The sequence below is a fragment of the Nerophis lumbriciformis genome, linkage group LG07, assembly GCF_033978685.3.
Source record: "Nerophis lumbriciformis linkage group LG07, RoL_Nlum_v2.1, whole genome shotgun sequence".
In the NCBI taxonomy this organism is placed as follows: Eukaryota; Metazoa; Chordata; class Actinopteri; order Syngnathiformes; family Syngnathidae; genus Nerophis; species Nerophis lumbriciformis.
In genome coordinates this window covers 3,205,833-3,223,377 of record NC_084554.2, presented here as the reverse complement: position 1 = coordinate 3,223,377, position 17,545 = coordinate 3,205,833, and the positions used below count along the sequence as shown (strand labels likewise).

The 17,545-nt window shown below is 43.9% G+C and overlaps 1 protein-coding gene across 2 annotated transcripts in view; it reads left to right on the top strand.

Moving 5' to 3' along the window:
* Nucleotides 1-17,545, top strand: part of mkxa (mohawk homeobox a) — an 89,913-nt gene that overhangs the window by 45,300 nt on the left and 27,068 nt on the right. For both annotated transcript variants that reach the window (XM_072913443.1, XM_061965927.1), the window contains exon 4: nucleotides 3,740-4,105. In XM_072913443.1, the coding sequence (XP_072769544.1) occupies nucleotides 3,740-4,105 (366 nt within the window). The remainder of the gene's footprint in view (nucleotides 1-3,739; nucleotides 4,106-17,545) is intronic.

Sequence of the window (17,545 nt, the reverse complement as noted above, 5' to 3'; positions counted from 1 at the left end):
CACCGTTAGGACATGACACGTTTCATTAAAAAGGTACGGGAACCGAATCGTACGTTTATAAATACCGATCAAATTCTGAATTTACTGGATTGGCAGACCGGGGTGGTGGTTCCTCTCTTTAAGAAGGGGAACCGGAGGGTGTGTTCTAACTATCGTGGGATCACACTCCTCAGCCTTCCCGGTAAGGTCTATTCAGGTGTACTGGAGAGGAGGCTACGCCGGATAGTCGAACCTCGGATTCAGGAGGAACAGTGTGGTTTTCGTCCTGGTCGTGGAACTGTGGACCAGCTCTATCTCTCGGCAGGGTCCTTGAGGGTGCATGGGAGTTTGCCCAACCAGTCTACATGTGCTTTGTGGACTTGGAGAAGGCATTCGACCGTGTACCCCGGGAAGTCCTGTGGGGAGTGCTCAGAGAGTATGGGGTAACGGACTGTCTTATTGTGGCGGTTCGCTCCCTGTATAATCAGTGTCAGAGCTTGGTCCGCATTGCCGGCAGTAAGTCGGACACGTTTCCAGTGAGGGCTGGACTCTGCCAGGGCTGCCCTTTGTCACCCATTCTGTTCATAACCTTTATGGACAGAATTTCTAGGCGCAGTCAGGGCGTTGAGGGTATCTGGTTTGGTGGCTGCAGGATTAGGTCTCTGCTTTTTGCAGATCATGTGGTCCTGATGGCTTCATCTGGCCAAGATCTTCAGCTCTCACTGGATCGGTTCGCAGCCGAGTGTGAAGCGACTGGGATGGGAATCAGCACCTCCAAATCCGAGTCCATGGTTCTCGCCCGGAAAAGGGTGGAGCGCCATCTCCGGGTTGGGGAGGAGATCTTGCCCCAAGTGGAGGAGTTCAAGTACCTCGGAGTCTTGTTCACGAGTGAGGGAAGAGTGGATGGTGAGATCGACAGGCGGATCGGTGCGGCGTCTTCAGTAATGCGGACGCTGTATCGATCCGTTGTGGTGAAGAAGGAGCTGAGTCAGAAGGCAAAGCTCTCGATTTCCCGGTCGATCTACGTTCCCATCCTCACCTATGGTCATGAGCTTTGGGTCATGACCGAAAGGACAAGATCACGGGTACAAGCGGCCCAAATGAGTTTCCGCCGCCGGGTGGCGGGTCTCTCCCTTAGAGATAGGGTGAGAAGCTCTGTCATCCGGGAGGAGCTCAAAGTAAAGCCGCTGCTCCTCCACATGGAGAGGAGCCAGATGAGGTGGTTCGGGCATCTGGTCAGGATGCCACCCGAACGCCTCCCTAGGGAGGTGTTTAGGGCACGTCCGACCGGTAGGAGGCCGCGGGGAAGACCCAGGACACGTTGGGAAGACTATGTCTCCCGGCTGGCCTGGGAACGCCTCGGGGTCCCACAGGAAGAGCTGGACGAAGTGGCTGGGGAGAGGGAAGTCTGGGCTTCCCTGCTTAGGCTGCTGCCCCCGCGACACGACCTCGGATAAACGGAAGAAGATGGATGGATGGTTTTAAAATGAAAGTGGCTTTCAAAGGACACGATGAGATCTGTAATTCTAATCTAGCCTTGACTGAGTACAAACCCGTGCTAACTACACAACGCTCCGTGCTAACTTCCTACTGACGTTGGAGTTTCCACAGCACTTTTTTTATCCGCGTCTTTCATCAGGTGGAGGCCTCATTTAATTTGATTAGCTTAGCAGTGCACTCTCATGGTGTGGTACGCTCTCAAAGTGCAGTGGATGGATTGGAAACAGGCGAGCAGCACTTTGTGGTTAGCGCTCACATTTCTCAGCCGCTTCGCCAGCGGAAATTCAACATTAGTTGAAATTTATTGAGCTTTTCGTCATTTTTGCTGCGCGGCCCGAAGCCTTTTAAATCAGTTAATAGGATTTATTTGGAAAGACAAAACGTATTTGTCATCTCCACAGCATTGAAAAGTACCAACGTAGTATTTTATATTGTTTTTACCGGAGACGCCATCAAGCTTGAAGAAATATATCTCTACATTCATATTTTGTTTTTTAATGAAGCTAAATTTAACCGCTTCCACACAAACACAAAAACATTGAAATCCCATATTATATTATTTTAACCTATTTTTTTTAAAGCTGGTGGGCCAAACTCCCCTCTTGATGCTGGAATTTGGAAGGTTTAGCAATCTCAAAAGGAAATTCACTCTTCTTCCGGCTTTATTTTAAGATGTGTGGCGAAGCCTTTGATACGATTTTTTGTAAACCAACCTGTTTTATGTCAAAGCATGCAACACAGTTAGACAGATTGCCATACAGATGACAAACCATTGATAGCTGGCAGAGCTCCGGGCTTATTTTAAAGACGTGTAGCTAAGCCTGCTGTTTTTGTTTACTCCGACAGCATCTTCAATTTGGCCCGCGAAACGACAGTACAAGTTTAATTTGCCGTTGTTTTCATATTAAAATTAAATACCCTGCGGCAATTTGTCGCCATCATGTGGACAACCATGACCATGTCTGCGGGAACAAACTGCCGCCATTGCTTGCCGTGATAGCGAGGTTCTTTGTCCCTGAATTGCTCACACACTCCGGCAGATTCAATGGGGGTCTGGCGGCAGATTTCTTTGACTTTATCGTTGGAAATGCATCTGCTTTGATGGTCGCAGGATATCCACACATTCTTGCCATCTCTGTCGTAGCATAGCGTTCGTCGGTAAAGTGTGCGGAACAAACGACTGACCATTTTCGTCGGCTTTCCCCACACCCTCGTATTTTGAACAACATTCGTCCAATTTCTTGCCACTTTGGCATCTTTGGGCCACTGGTGCAACTTGAATCCATCCCTGTTCGTGTTGTTACACTCTCCGACAACACACCGACGAGGCATGATGTTGCTTGCCGTGCTACCGGGGTCCTTTGTCCCTGAATTGCTCACACACTCCGGCAGATTCAATGGGGATCTGGCGGCAGATTTCTTTGACTTTATGGTTGGAAATGCATCTGCTTTGAGTGTCGCAGGATATCCACACATTCTTGCCATCTCTGTCGTAGCATAGCTTTCGTCGGTAAAATGTGCGGAACAAACGACTGACCATTTTCGTCGGCTTTCCCCACACCTTTGTATTTTGAACAACATTCGTCCAATTTCTTGCCACTTTCGCATCTTTGGGCCACTGGTGCAACTTGAATCCGTCCCTGTTCGTGTTGTTACACCCTCCGACAACACACCGACGAGGCACGATGTCTCCAAGGTACGGAAAACAGTCGAAAAAACGGAAGATAACAGAGCTGATTTGATTCGGTGTTTGTAATGTGTTTGAGAAAATGGCGGATTGCTTCCCGATCGCTCCAAGAGCGAATAATAGAAAGGCGTTTAATTCGCCAAAATTCACCCATTTAGAGTTCGGAAACCGGTTAAAAAAATATATGGTCTTTTTTCTGCAACATCAAGGTATATATTGACGCTTACATAGGTCTGGTGATAATGTTCCCGTTTAAACAAGTGTAAAAACTTATTGGGGTGTTACCATTTAGTGGTCAATTGTACGGAATATGTACTGTACTGTGCAATCTACTAATAAAAGTTTCAATCAATCAATCAATGAGCACCTCTTCTCTCAAAAGTGAGAGCGATGACATTATCTGACCTTTGTTTCCGTTATAACCCCGCTAAAAATCACATTTTCTGTTCAAACATTCAACTACAGTTTGCATTCAAACTCTTGAGTATTGTTCAAAGGATGCAGCTCTTAAACAGAGAAAGAGTGCAAGGATAAATAGTGTATTGATATTACTTGACAAATGTATGCTTCCAGACGGGGACAACCCTCAGAGGAGCCAGAGCGTCCCCGGGGAGCTGACCAAGCCCATGTACCAGAGTGTCATCAAGAAGGAGGGCTCGGCCATGATGGGCATGGCGATGGGCATGACCATGGGAGCCGGCCTGCGCTCGGCCACCGACGCCGCCTCGCTGGCCGACGACTACGTGTCCCCGCCCAAGTACAAGAGCAGCCTGTTGCACCGCTATCTCAACGACTCGCTGCGCCACGTCATGGTGGCCAACGCCGTCATGGACGCTCGCAAGCGGAACCACTCGGGCTCCTTCAGCTCCAACGAGTACGACGACGAGCTGCTCTCGCCGACCTCCTCCGAGGCCGAGGCCAACTTTGTTTATCGCGCTGGTAAGGAGCCACGTTTTCTCGCATGTTTCACTTGATGTCCCTTCCGTCTGCACACGCTGTTTGACTCCTTGCAGCTGCTCAGTTATTCCCCCGCCTGTTAATCACACTCACATCCCATCTCGACTTCTTTTATTTGATACGCCGCTTGTGTCGAGGAATGCGGTCTTCATAATGTAGTTATGAGTCCCAGCAGCTCCCACACACACACACACACACACATTGGAAACCACACAGTAGACAAGGAACAACTCCTCTACCAAGCCAGACACAACACGGCTGAGTGGAACATCCCAACACTACCGTTTGGCCTCTTTTTCCCATGTCCTGTACCCTTTACAAGTCATTAGTGAGCAACAATGCTAATTTTGCTGGACGGTAGATTGACCTACAAATTATTGCCATTATTTTTTTCCAGACCAAATTAACCCCTGATGTAATGACAACAAATAATCATGGAAGTTTACCATGTAGACTGGTTGGGCAAACTCCCATGCTCCCGTGCTTTGTGGACTTGGAGAAGGCATTGGACCGTGTCCCTCGGGAAGTCCTGTGGGGAGTGCTCAGAGAGTATGGGGGATCGGACTGTCTGATTGTGGCGGTCCGCCCCCTGTATGATCAGTGTCAGAGCTTGGTCCGCATTGTAAAAGTCGGACACGTTTCCAGTGAGGGTTGGACTCCGCCAAGGCTGCCCTTTGTCACCCATTCTGTTCATAACTTTTATGGACAGAATTTCTAGGCGCAGTCAAGGCGTTGAGGGGATCTGGTTTGGTGGCTGCAGGATTAGGTCTCTGCTTTTTGCAGATGATGTGGTCCTGATGGCTTCATCTGGCCAGGATCTTCAGCTCTCGCTGGATCGGTTCGCAGCCGAGTGTGAAGCGACTGGGATGAGAATCAGCACCTCCAAGTCCGAGTCCATGGTTCTCGCCCGGAAAGGGGTGGAGTGCCATCTCCGGGTTGGGGAGGAGACCCTGCCCCAAGTGGAGGAGTTCAAGTACCTCGGAGTCTTGTTCATGAGTGAGGGAAGAGTGGATGGTGAGATCGACAGGCGGATCGGTGCGGCGTCTTCAGTAATGCGGACGCTGTATCGATCCGTTGTGGTGAAGAAGGAGCTGAGCCGGAAGGCAAAGCTCTCAATTTACCGGTCGATCTACGTTCCCATCCTCACCTAAGGTCATGAGCTTTGGGTTATGACCGAAAGGACAAGATCACGGGTACAAGCGGCCGAAATGAGTTTCCTCCGCCGGGTGGCGGGGCTCTCCCTTAGAGATAGGGTGAGAAGCTCTGCCATCCGGGGGGAGCTCAAAGTAAAGCCGCTGCTCCTCCACATCGAGAGGAGCCAGATGAGGTGGTTCGGGCATCTGGTCAGGATGCCACCCGAGCGCCTCCCTAGGGAGGTGTTTAGGGCACGTCCGACCGGTAGGAGGCCGCGGGGAAGACCCAGGACACGTTGGGAAGACTATGTCTCCCGGCTGGCCTGGGAACGCCTCGGGGTCCCACGGGAAGAGCTGAACAAAGTGGCTGGGGAGAGGGAAGTCTGGGCTTCCCTGCTTAGGCTGCTGCCCCCGCGACCCGACCTCGGATAAGCGGAGGAAGATGGATGGATGGATGGATGGATGGATGGAAGTTTACCATTTCAAATGCAATTACCGTTTTGTTCCGACTATAAGGCGCACTCAAAAATCCTTTCATTTTCTCAAAACTCCACAGTGCGCCTTATGTACGGAATAATTTTGGTTGCGCGTACCGACCTCGAAGCTGTTTTATTTGGTACATGGTGAAGTGATAAGAGTGACCAGTAGATGGCAGTCACACATAAGAGAGAAGATCTCCTCCCCAACCCGGAGATGGCACTCCACCCTTTTCCGGGCGAGAACCATGGACTCGGACTTGGAGGTGCTGATTCTCATCTCAATCGCTTCACACTCGGCTGCGAACCGATCCAGCGAGAGCTGAAGATCCTGGCCAGATGACTTATCAATTAACCATGTAAAAAAAAAAATTAGCTTCGAGGTCGGTAAGCACAACCAAAATGATTCCGTACATTAGGCGCACCGGGTTAAAAGGCGCACTGTCGAGTTTTGAGAAAATGAAAGGATTTTAAGTGCGCCTTATAGTCCGAAAAAATACGGTAGTTGCCTTACATTTTCAGTTCGTAAGAGACCCAGAACATTCTTCAAGACACAACCTTTCTCTTGGCACATTCTTTTGTACAATTCCTGCCAGTGGATCAATGGGGACTGGTCAAAGCCGAAGTGGCGTGCCTGGCAACCGTCACGCTATTGGTCGGGGGGGGGGGTCTATTAGTGAACGCCGCGTTATCTGTGACTACAGAGGGCAGTCAGACGTGGCAGGAGATGGAGGGTGTAGATTTACCCCAATGGAAAACTAAACTTCTGCTGGCTTGAAATACCTCACACACACACACACACACGCCTACCATTCACAAGCCACACACACAAGGTCCAGTACAAACACACACCTACAGTCCAAAGCCTTTGGGGAATTTCATTGAAGGCAAGGAACAGTAGAATTCCATCACACATGCCAGGGGCTCCGTCCAAATGAGCCTTTAATGGCATATTAAATGGCAGGAATCTGGTGTTTTTCTTCTTGCTCCGTGCTAGATTCCGCCTCGTCCGGTATCATATAGATCATTATTCCCTAAATAAGTCCCAACGTACCTGCCAGAGGAGACTGAGTGATCTTGGTCAGACGTATTACACAAGTTTGACACGAGGATACGTGGCCAGAAGTTCTCTCTTACAGACTGAAACACAGAAGCCTGATGGTGAATGGAGTGCAAGCAAGCCACTGATGTGGAAAAGTACTGAATGTTGGCGGTCGCTGGCAGGCTATTATCAGCAATAATAACCACCATGTCGCGGTGAACTTCCTATGTAAGACGCGGCGTGTCGACTTCAAAGGACGAATGGAAGACCGGTCGTCATTGGAACGAGATAAAGAAGTCCTCAGACCTGTGAGTGCTGGAAGTGTAGACATAGTTCTTGTTTGATTGATGATTGTGATTTGCAGAAGCCAAAATGTCTTTCTATGAGGAAGCAGTGCCTGGGGAGTCTGTGGTGGGCTCTCCTATTTCTGGGGCTGAGGTTGCTGAGGTAGTTAAAAAGCTCCTCGGTGGCAAGGCCCCGGGGGTAGATGAGATCCGCCCGGAGTTCCTTAAGGCTCTGGATGCTGTGAGGCTGTCTTGGTTGACAAGACTCTGCAGCATCGCGTGGACATCGAGGGCGGTACCACTGGATTTGCAGACCGGGGTGGTGATTCCTCTCTTTAAGAAGGGGAACCGGAGGGTGTGTTCTAACTATCGTGGGATCACACTCCTCAGCCTTCCCGGTAAGGTCTATTCAGGTGTACTGGAGAGGAGGCTACGCCGGATAGTCGAACCTCGGATTCAGGAGGAACAGTGTGGTTTTCGTCCTGGTCGTGGAACTGTGGACCAGCTCTATACTCTCGGCAGGGTCCTTGAGGGTGCATGGGAGTTTGCCCAACCAGTCTACATGTGTTTTGTGGACTTGGAGAAGGCATTCGACCGTGTCCCTCGGGAAGTCCTGTGGGGAGTGCTCAGAGAGTATGGGGTATCGGACTGTCTGATTGTGGCAGTCCGCTCCCTGTATGATCAGTGCCAGAGCTTGGTCCGCATGGCCGGTAGTAAGTCGGACACGTTTCCAGTGAGGGTTGGACTCCGCCAAGGCTGCCCTTTGTCACCGATTCTGTTCATAACTTTTATGGACAGAATTTCTAGGCGCAGTCAAGGCGTTGAGGGGATCTGGTTTGGTGGCTGCAGGATTAGGTCTCTGCTTTTTGCAGATGATGTGGTCCTGATGGCTTCATCTGGCCAGGATCTTCAGCTCTCACTGGATCGGTTCGCAGCTGAGTGTGAAGCGACTGGGATGAGAATCAGCACCTCCAAGTCCGAGTCCATGGTTCTTGCCCGGAAAAGGGTGGAGTGCCATCTCCGGGTTGGGGAGGAGATCTTGCCCCAAGTGGAGGAGTTCAAGTACCTCGGAGTCTTGTTCACGAGTGAGGGAAGAGTGGATCGTGAGATCGACAGGCGGATCGGTGCGGCGTCTTCAGTAATGCGGACGCTGTATCGATCCGTTGTGGTGAAGAAGGAGCTGAGCCGGAAGGCAAAGCTCTCAATTTACCGGTCGATCTACGTTCCCATCCTCACCTATGGTCATGAGCTTTGGGTTATGACCGAAAGGACAAGATCACGGGTACAAGCGGCCGAAATGAGTTTCCTCCGACGGGTGGCGGGGCTCTCCCTTAGAGATAGGGTGAGAAGCTCTGCCATCCGGGGGGAGCTCAAAGTAAAGCCGCTGCTCCTCCACATGGAGAGGAGCCAGATGAGGTGGTTTGGGCATCTGGTCAGGATGCCACCCGAACGCCTCCCTAGGGAGATGTTTAGGGCACGTCCGACCGGTAGGAGGCCGCGGGGAAGACCCAGGACACGTTGGGAAGACTATGTCTCCCGGCTGGCCTGGGAACGCCTCGGGGTCCCACAGGAAGAGCTGGACGAAGTGGCTGGGGAGAGTGAAGTCTGGGCTTCCCTGCTTAGGCTGCTGCCCCCGCGACCCGACCTCGGATAAGCGGAAGAAGATGGATGGATGGATGGAAAATGTCTTTCTCATGAACGTACTCGAGTAACGTCGTCGTGTGCTTTCTGGTCACCACAATGTGGAGTCCTTTGGGGACAGTGGGAAGAACTGGAAGGTGGCAAGAGTTCTAACCGTCACTCTTGCGCAGATGTTTGACTGACCGACACAGACTTTGTTTATAGGCAGCTCATACCGACCTGATGCTTTCTCAATCATCAAACAATCGGGTCACGGCATTCCCAGATGCCTGCGGAGAAAACTGACGTGTTTCCAGTGTAGGCAGCGAGCTACTGGTGCACTTTGACTGGGAGGAACACAAACGAGGTCTACCACTGTAAAACAAGGCTTCATTGGACAGAACTGATGATACTTACACTTGGAGCCCACGCGGTTCGCACATAACGTTCCAGTCGAAAGTAAACAAAAAACAAGCCTTGACATTTGTTGCATCCTAGCATTAGTGGTATACTATAGTTGATATGGTGAAAGTCACAGAGCGCTGAAAACAAACCATTTGACCAAACAACCTCACACTCGGGCTGCAGATATAGATTATTTTAGTAATCGTGTAAGCCAGAGGGATCCAAACTACAGCCTGGTGTCCAAACAAGGAAGGAGTTGAACTTTCACATACTCTTAATAACCAATTATGATATATATCACTTGTACATTTTTATGACTAATTATACACACACACACACATATATGTATATATACACATAGACACATTTACATACATATGTATATACATACTGTATACATACACATATATACATATACACATTTATCTATACATACATATATACATTTACACATATACATACATACACATGTATATACATATCCACATTCATATATATATACATATACACATACATATATATACACATTCACATATACAGTATATACACACATATACACATTTAAGTATAAATACACAAACACACACACACACATGTACAGTATATATACACATTTATACATAGACCCATAGACATGTATATACATACACATTTATACTGTACATATACACATATATCTATACATACATATATACAGTACATATACACATATATACATAGACACATTTACATACACATGTATATACATACTGTATACATACACATATATACATATACACATTTATCTATACATACATATATACATTTACACATATACATACATACACATGTATATACATATCCACATTCATATATATATATATATACATATACACATACATATATTTACATATACACATTCACATATACAGTATATACACACATATACACGTTTAAGTATAAATACACAAACACACACACACACACATGTACAGTATACATACACATGTATACATAGACCCATAGACATGTATATACATACACATACACATTTATACTGTACATATACACATATATACATAGACACATTTACATACACATGTATATACATACTGTATACATACACGTATATACCTATACACATTTATCTATGCATACATATATACATTTACACATATACATACATACACATGTATATACATATCCACATTCATATATATATATATACATATACACATACATATATATACATATACACATTCACATATACAGTATATACACGCATATACACATTTAAGTATAAATACACAAACACACACACACACACACACACACACACACACACACACACACACACACATGTACAGTATATATACACATTTATACATAGACCCATAGACATGTATATACATACACATACACATTTATACTGTACATATACACATATATACATAGACACATTTACATACACATGTATATACATACTGTATACATACACATGTATATACATACTGTATACATACACATATATACATATACACATTTATCTATACATACATATATACATTTACACATATACATACATACACATGTATATACATATCCACATTCATATATATATACATATACACATACATATATATATACATATACACATTCACATATACAGTATATACACACATATACACATTTAAGTATAAATACACAAACACACACACACACACATGTACAGTATATATACACATTTATACATAGACTCATAGACATGTATATACATACACATACACATTTGTACTGTACATATACACATATATCTATACATACATATATACAGTACATATACACATATATACATAGACACATTTACATACACATGTATATACATACTGTATACATACACGTATATACCTATACACATTTATCTATACATACATATATACATTTACACATATACATACATACACATGTATATACATATCCACATTCATATATATATATATACATATACACATACATATATATACATATACACATTCACATATACAGTATATACACGCATATACACATTTAAGTATAAATACACAAACACACACACACACACACACACATGTACAGTATATATACACATTTATACATAGACCCATAGACATGTATATACATACACATACACATTTATACTGTACATATACACATATATCTATACATACATATATACAGTACATATACACATATATACATAGACACATTTACATACACATGTATATACATATACATACACATATATACATATACACATTTATCTATACATACATATATACATTTACACATATACATACATACACATGTATATACATATCAACATTCATATATATATACATATACACATACATATATATACATATACACATTCACATATACAGTATATACACACATATACACATTTAAGTATAAATACACAAACACACACACATGTACAGTATATATACACATTTATACATAGACCCATAGACATGTATATACATACACATTTATACTGTACATATACACATATATCTATACATACATATATACAGTACATATACACATATATACATAGACACATTTACATACACATGTATATACATACTGTATACATACACATATATACATATACACATTTATCTATACATACATATATACATTTACACATATACATACATACACATGTATACACATATCCACATTCATATATATATACATATACACATACACATTCACATATACAGTATATACACACGCATATACACATTTAAGTATAAATACACAAACACACACACACACGTACAGTATATATACACATTTATACATAGACCCATAGACATGTATATACATACACATACACATTTATACTGTACATATACACATATATCTATACATACATATATACAGTACATATACACATATATACATAGACACATTTACATACACATGTATATACATACTGTATACATACACATATATACATATACACATTTATCTATACATACATATATACATTTACACATATACATACATACACATGTATACACATATCCACATTCATATATATATATACATATACACATACATATATATACATATACACATTCACATATACAGTATATACACACGCATATACACATTTAAGTATAAATACACAAACACACACACACACACACACACACACACACACACACATGTACAGTATATATACACATTTATACATAGACCCATAGACATGTATACACATACACATTTATACTGTACATATACACATATATCTATACATACATATATACAGTACATATACACATATATACATAGACACGTTTACATACACATGTATATACATACTGTATACATACACATATATACATATACACTTTTATCTATACATACATATATACATTTACACATATACATACATACACATGTATATACATATCCACATTCATATATATATATATACATATACACATACATATATATACATATACACATTCACATATACAGTATATACACGCATATACACATTTAAGTATAAATACACAAACACACACACACACATGTACAGTATATATACACATTTATACATAGACCCATAGACATGTATATACATACACATACACATTTGTACTGTACATATACACATATATCTATACATACATATATACAGTACATATACACATATATACATATACATGTATATACATATCCACATTCATATATATATACATCAATCAATCAATCAATCAATCAATGTTTATTTATATAGCCCTAAATCACAAGTGTCTCAAAGGGCTGCACAAGCCACAACGACATCCTCGGTTCAGAGCCCACATATACATATACACATATATATACAAACATATACACATTTAAGTATAAATACACACACACACACACACACACACACACACACACACACACACACACACACACACACACACACACACACACACACACACACACACACACACACACACACACACACACACACACACACACACACACACACACACAGTTACTTTCCATATTTTTAAGCCCAATGGGCTTGGTTGGGGGCGTGGTTAAGAGAGGAAGAATATATTTACAGCTAGAATTCACCAACTCGAGTATTTCATATATATATATATATATATATATATATATATATATATATATATATATATATATATATATACATATACATATATATATGTATGAAATACATACATAGTGAATTCTAGCTATATATATATTTATTTATTTTATTATATATATATAAATAAAAGAAATACTTGAATTTCAGTGTTCATTTATTTACACATATACACACACACATAACACTCATCTACTCATTGTTGTACTTGAAAGTACAATGCAATACAATGGCACTTATCAAATACACAGTAATGAAAACACAGTTGTTCTACTAACTGTACTGTGTGTTATGAGAGTAGAGTATGTGTGTGTGTGGCCCTTTAATAGGTGACAGCATGTGAGGTGAGTGACGTCAGTGAGTGTGTGGGCGAGAGAAGAGAGGGAGCGGTAGCGTGAGTGCGGGGAGGGACTAGTTGGTTTTGTGTTGGATTGGCTGTGTGCAAGCAATCAATAAAGCAAGATTTGCAACTAATCGCTGGACTCATCCGCTGTGGAGACCCACTGCCGGGTAAGGTGAAGGGTGTTGCCCCGAGCATACATCGGCCCTGGAGAAGTGTCTCCCCTGCGCTCTTCGACTACGGTCTCGTTCGTCTGCTTCGTCTCCTTGTGTGCGCACACTGGACTCAGGTCCGCATGGAGCTGGAGGGGGGCGTGGCCTCCAGCTCCGGCTGAATTCCGGGAGATTTTCGGGAGAAAATTTCTTCCGGGAGGTTTTCGGGAGAGGCGCTGAATTTCGGGAGTCTCCCGGAAAATCCGGGAAGGTTGGCAAGTATGTACACAGGTCAATCACCATGAAGTGAGCAGCCTTGCGGAAACTATGTCCACGTATTTAAAAGTTCTAGGCACTACACGTGGTCCAGATTTGATACATTTTAATAGTTAAACTCAAAACAATTTATCAAAGCAACAAAATACAAATCAAAGTTTTTTTCTCATCGAATAATCGGTTTTATTGCTGCGCTTTATATTTTCATACAGTTTTCCATGTAGAACAAGCTGGTGGTACAAGAAATAAATAGCATATATATTAGGGATGTCCCGATCCAGGTTTTTGCACTTCCGATCCGATATTGTTTTTGCATTTCCGATCCGATACCGATACTGACCGATACCGATACTGACCGATACTGGCCTATCCGAGCATGTATTAAAGTTTAAAGTTATTTAGCCTACTTAGTTGTCAGAATCATGTTGAAAAGGGTTTTAGTACTCTTGATAACAACTAGCCAGCTGAATTAGGGGAGTTTGAATAATACACAATGGTTGGTAACAAGAAACTGACCTGTTTATTCAAGGATAAACACAAAATAGACAAAATTATACATGACAAACAGAAATGGCATCATTGAACTAGGGCTGGGCGATATGGCCTTTTTTTAATATTGCCATATTTTAAGGCCATATTGCGATACACGATATATATCTCGATATTTTTGCCTTAGCCTTGAATGAACACTTGATGCATATAATCACAGCAGTATGATGATTCTATGTGTTTTGATTGATTGATTGAGACTTTTATTAGTAGGTTGCACAGTGAAGTACATATTCCGTACAATTGACCACTAAATGGTAACACCCCAATAAGTTTTTACACTTGTTTAAGTCGGGGTCCACTTAAATTGATTCATGATACAGATATATACTATCATCATAATACAGTCATCACATTGAATTATTTACATTATTTATAATCCAGGGTGTGGAGGGTAAGTGTCAAAAAGACAGCCAAAAGAGTTTGATATGAGAATAAATCTAAAGTTAAAATATAGGGTAGAAATGCACCCATTTGCAGGAAATGTAGTCTTGATTTTCAACATTTTCTTTCAAGGCTTGCATGTCTACATTAAAACATTCTTCTTCATACTGCATTAATATATGCTACTTTTAAACTTTCACGCAGAGAAGGAAATCACAACTAAAAAAATCACTAATTTTTCTCATACGGTGTTGATGTGGACATTTTTGCCTCGGCATTTTGATGGTGTGGACGTGTGGCACGGAATGGAGATAAGCGTCTCGACAGACGTCACAATATTTGAACAATGATGACGAAAACTGTTTTCTCTGTCGTGTCCGTGTGTCGAAAATTGTTATGCGCTTATTTTTTTTTATTTGATTTTGTGCGTGGCATAGATTTGCTATGCGCAGAGGACGCTTAAACAGTGCGCAATTGCACAGGCGAGCACCTTAGAGGTCGCACGGCTGCGCTAGCATCACAGCTAACGTTAGCCATGCTGCTACCTCTCTGCTCGGGGAGGGCGTATACGTATGTGACGTATGTCGTGACAGTATGTGACGTGTGTAAGAAGGTGTGCTTGCTGTCTGTGAGAGGGAGACACAGGAATAATAATAACTGGGATTTATATAGCGCTTTTCTAAGTACCCAAAGTCGCTTTACATGTAGAACCCATCAATCATTCACACCTGGTGGTGGTAAGCTACTTTTATAGCCACAGCTGCCCTGGGGAAGACTGACGGAAGCGTGGCTGCAATTTGCGCCAACGGCCCCTCCGACCACCACCTATCATTCAATTCACCGGTGTGAGTGGCACCGGGGGCAAAGGGTGAAGTGTCCCGCCCAAGGACACAACGGCAGCAATTTTTTTTTTGGATGGTAAGAGGCGGGGAGCGAACCTGCAACCCTCAGGTTTCTGGCACGGTTGCTCTACCCACTACGCCATGCCGCCCCAGGAAAGAGTGAGAAGAGCCTGTCGTGTAATGCCAGCAGCTAAAAGCAACTGTGTGAAAATCCACAGACCTGTGGATGTGTTGAAGGTGTGCTGGAAAATGCGGAACGGAAATTACGGAGCAGCAGAAAAGTGGAATGTATTATTTAAATCGGTGCGTTGGAAAACACGGACCGGAGTTTGTTTTTTTTAAACTGGATCGGGATCGGCATTTTCCCATGCCTTGCCGATACCCATCCATCCATCCATCCATCTTCTTCCGCTTATCCGAGGTCGGGTCGCGGGGGCAGCAGCCTAAGCAGGGAAGCCCAGACTTCCCTCTCCCCAGCCACTTCGTCCAGCTCTTCCCGTGGGACCCCGAGGCGTTCCCAGGCCAGCCGGGAGACATAGTCTTCCCAACGTGTCCTGGGTCTTCCCCGCGGCCTCCTACCGGTCGGACGTGCCCTAAACACCTCCCTAGGGAGGCGTTCGGGTGGCATCCTGACCAGATTCCCGAACCACCTCATCTGGCTCCTCTCGATGTGGAGGAGCAGCGGCTTTACTTTGAGCTCCTCCCGGATGGCAGAGCTTCTCATCCTATCTCTAAGGGAGAGCCCCGCCACCCGGCGGAGGAAACTCATTTCGGCCGCTTGTATCCTGTCCTTTCGGTCATAACCCAAAGCTCCTGACCATAGGTGAGGATGGGAACATAGATCGACCGGTAAATTGAGAGTTTTGCCTTCCGGCTCAGCTCCTTCTTCACCACAACGGATCGATACAGCGTCCGCATTACTGAAGACGCCGCACCGATCCGCCTGTCGATCTCACGATCCACTCTTCCCCCACTCGTGAACAAGACTCCGAGGTACTTGAACTCCTCCACTTGGGGCAAGATCTCCTGCCCAACCCGGAGATGGAACTCCACCCTTTTCCGGGCGAGAACCAATTTTGGCAAATATCGGCAGCCGATCCGATCCAAATATCGGATCGGGACATCCCTAATACATATACAGTGGTACTTCGGGATAGAAGTTGCCCGAGCTGGAAAGTTTGTACAACAGCCATCTTAGCTTGGTCGACCACTACTGGTTTTCACTTCTGGTGTCGGAATAGAAGCTACAGCTACAAAGCTACCTGCTTTGAACAAACGCCTGGTATTTATTCTCTGCAGTCATAAAATGCCCATTGCAGCAGAATTTGAACACTGGCAATAATAATGTGGTAACAGGATCATCTGCGGTGGGTTTGTCATGGTTTACTTTAGTGACTCATGTGCCGTGAGGCGACATGACATAAACCCTGATCTTCTTCATCATGATAGTCTGTTGTTTGTCTGCGTTCGAGGGCCCTCGCCTTGACGACATATTTACTCGCTCTTGTCTTCCCGATACACGGGCGCTCTGATTGCTCTGTTTACTCGCACCAGTGTAAACACGGCGACAAGCGGCCGGTGTTTAAACAGAGGAAATATGCCTTTTAGCATCTAACTCAGACTAATCCCTCACTCCTGTTCCTTGAAGGCCCCTTGACAATGTGACATCTGCCAGACACACACAGCAGCAAAGTAGTAAAGTGTATAACGAGGTCATTATTGCTCAGTTGTGTCATCTCATTGGCTCCATGTCCAATGTCTCTGGCTGGAGGACTACAAGG